Source organism: Fulmarus glacialis, unplaced genomic scaffold, assembly GCF_000690835.1.
Source record: "Fulmarus glacialis isolate BGI_N327 unplaced genomic scaffold, ASM69083v1 scaffold19864, whole genome shotgun sequence".
Lineage (NCBI taxonomy): Eukaryota > Metazoa > Chordata > Aves > Procellariiformes > Procellariidae > Fulmarus > Fulmarus glacialis.
Window position 1 is genome coordinate 9,251 of NW_009206320.1, and position 2,010 is coordinate 11,260.

At 53.9% G+C, this 2,010-nt stretch overlaps 1 protein-coding gene across 1 annotated transcript in view; it reads left to right on the forward strand.

Moving 5' to 3' along the window:
* Positions 1–2,010, forward strand: part of LOC104075266 (signal transducer and activator of transcription 3-like) — an 8,412-nt gene that overhangs the window by 1,173 nt on the left and 5,229 nt on the right. The window contains 4 exon segments of the mRNA XM_009575708.1: positions 441–556; positions 641–722; positions 1,128–1,222; positions 1,432–1,583. Of these exon segments, the coding sequence (XP_009574003.1) occupies positions 441–556; positions 641–722; positions 1,128–1,222; positions 1,432–1,583 (445 nt within the window).

Here is a 2,010-nt window from a genome sequence, read left to right on the forward strand (position 1 = left end):
CCAGGTAAGTGGCACGGGTGTCCTGGGGCCGCCGTCCTGCCGCCTGCCCAGCAGCGCTGTGTGGGTACTCAGTGCTGTGGGGAAGCTCCAGTCCGAAGCTCCCCATTTGCTTCCTTCAGTATCGGTAGGTGCTTTGTGCTGAGGTCCAGCTGCAGGGGCTGATAACTTCTGCTCTCCAGGCAGCAGCTGCTTCCTGCCAGGATGCAGCCTGGGTGCTCTCTGCCTGGGGTGGCTGTAGCTTTGTGCATCTGTCTCTCCTCTTGCCCCTTGTGTGGGGTGTGCCCTGCACCATGTGCCTTGCTGTGCAGCCCTGGAGCTAATGCTGCAAGCGAGCAGCCAGCCCCACTGGCTTTTGTTAGTGAGGGGGTGAAGATCCTTTCTGCAAAACCTCCTCAGGCTGGGAGGGGAGCATCCCTGGGTTGTGGCCCTGTTCTAATGCCCCCTCCCTGTCCCTCTGCAGCAAGGGGGACAAGCAACACATCCAACAGCAGCTGTAGTGACAGAAAAGCAGCAGATGCTGGAGCAGCATCTGCAGGATGTGAGGAAGAGGGTGCAGGTATGTGTGCTGCCTAGGCACCTTCTCCTTTCCCCACCACGGTAATTTAGTGCTTTGAATAAATCCACATCTCTTGCCTTGCAGGATCTGGAGCAGAAGATGAAAGTGGTGGAGAATCTCCAGGATGACTTTGATTTTAACTACAAGACTTTGAAAAGCCAAGGAGGTAATGGAAGCTCATTAGCATCTGGCAAGCCAAAGTGTGTTCCTGCAAGGAAACTTGCTGGAGGGCATGTTCCAGCGCTCCTGGTGCCTCCTCTTCAAGCAAGAAGGGTGGCTTAGGCTCAGGGCATTTGCATGGCAATTGGAGAAACCTTGTCTTTTGTTTCTGCCACTGACACTGCCTCCAGGGAAGCTGAACCAGCGCTCTGCCTGTGAGCAGAGAAATGGCATGTGGAGGTGATAGCGCTGCTGTGCATGCAGGAAAGCCAGCAAGGTGCTTAGAGGCTGTGAGATTGCTGCTTTCTAGGGTGCCTGCTCCTTTGTAGTGGGAGTCTTTTGTTTGTGTGATGCTTGGGAGGGTAGTAGAAGTCCATGTGCGTGGCTGAACATTTCTCATCTCTCTGCTCAGACATGCAGGATCTGAATGGAAACAATCAGTCAGTGACGCGGCAGAAAATGCAGCAGTTGGAACAGATGCTCACAGCGCTGGATCAAATGCGAAGGGTATGTCGTGCAGCTGGCCCTCCAGATCCCCCTGGGGTGCAGTGGTGCCCTTTTTCTGGGGTATGAGTTTGGTGTTCCTGCATGGCCAGAGCTGAGAGCAGTGCTGGAAACACAGCCCTGGGCAACTTCTTTCTTATCTGTGAACGTGAATCTTGCAGATCTCGGAGGGAGTCAGAGAGTGTTGAAGGTTCTGCTTTCTTTTTTGACAGGGTATTGTGAGTGAGCTGGCTGGACTGTTGTCAGCCATGGAGTATGTGCAGAAGATGCTGGCAGATGAGGAATTGGCAGACTGGAAGAGACGGCAGCAGATCGCCTGCATTGGTGGCCCACCGAATATCTGCTTAGACCGGCTCGAGAACTGGTAGGAGCTGGCTGGGCGTTGGATCAGTCACTGGAGAGGTGGCATTCAAACACCTGCAGTGGAAATGAGCTCTTTGCCTCTGGAAATGTCCTTGCAAAATGGCTTCTGATGCCTGCAAGCGTAAATATAATCCACTAGTTGGACTGATCCTCGATAGTGGGCACTAGTGCTGAACTGGTTAGCTCCAGGCCTGTGGGATTTTAAGGCTGCTGTGAGAAGTTCCTGGTGTGTCTCTGCAGAACTTGGGCACATGCACATTTCTTCTGTAATGCATGGCCTAGAAAAATGCACTGGGCCGGGAGCCATAGACATGTTCTGTTCTCTGCTGGTTTGGTACAGAGAGCACCCTCTCTCACTCAAGCGAGGGAAGAGGAGGGCTCTGCAGGCTGGGACCATGCAGGGGTCCGCAGCCAGCGCTAAAGCTCGT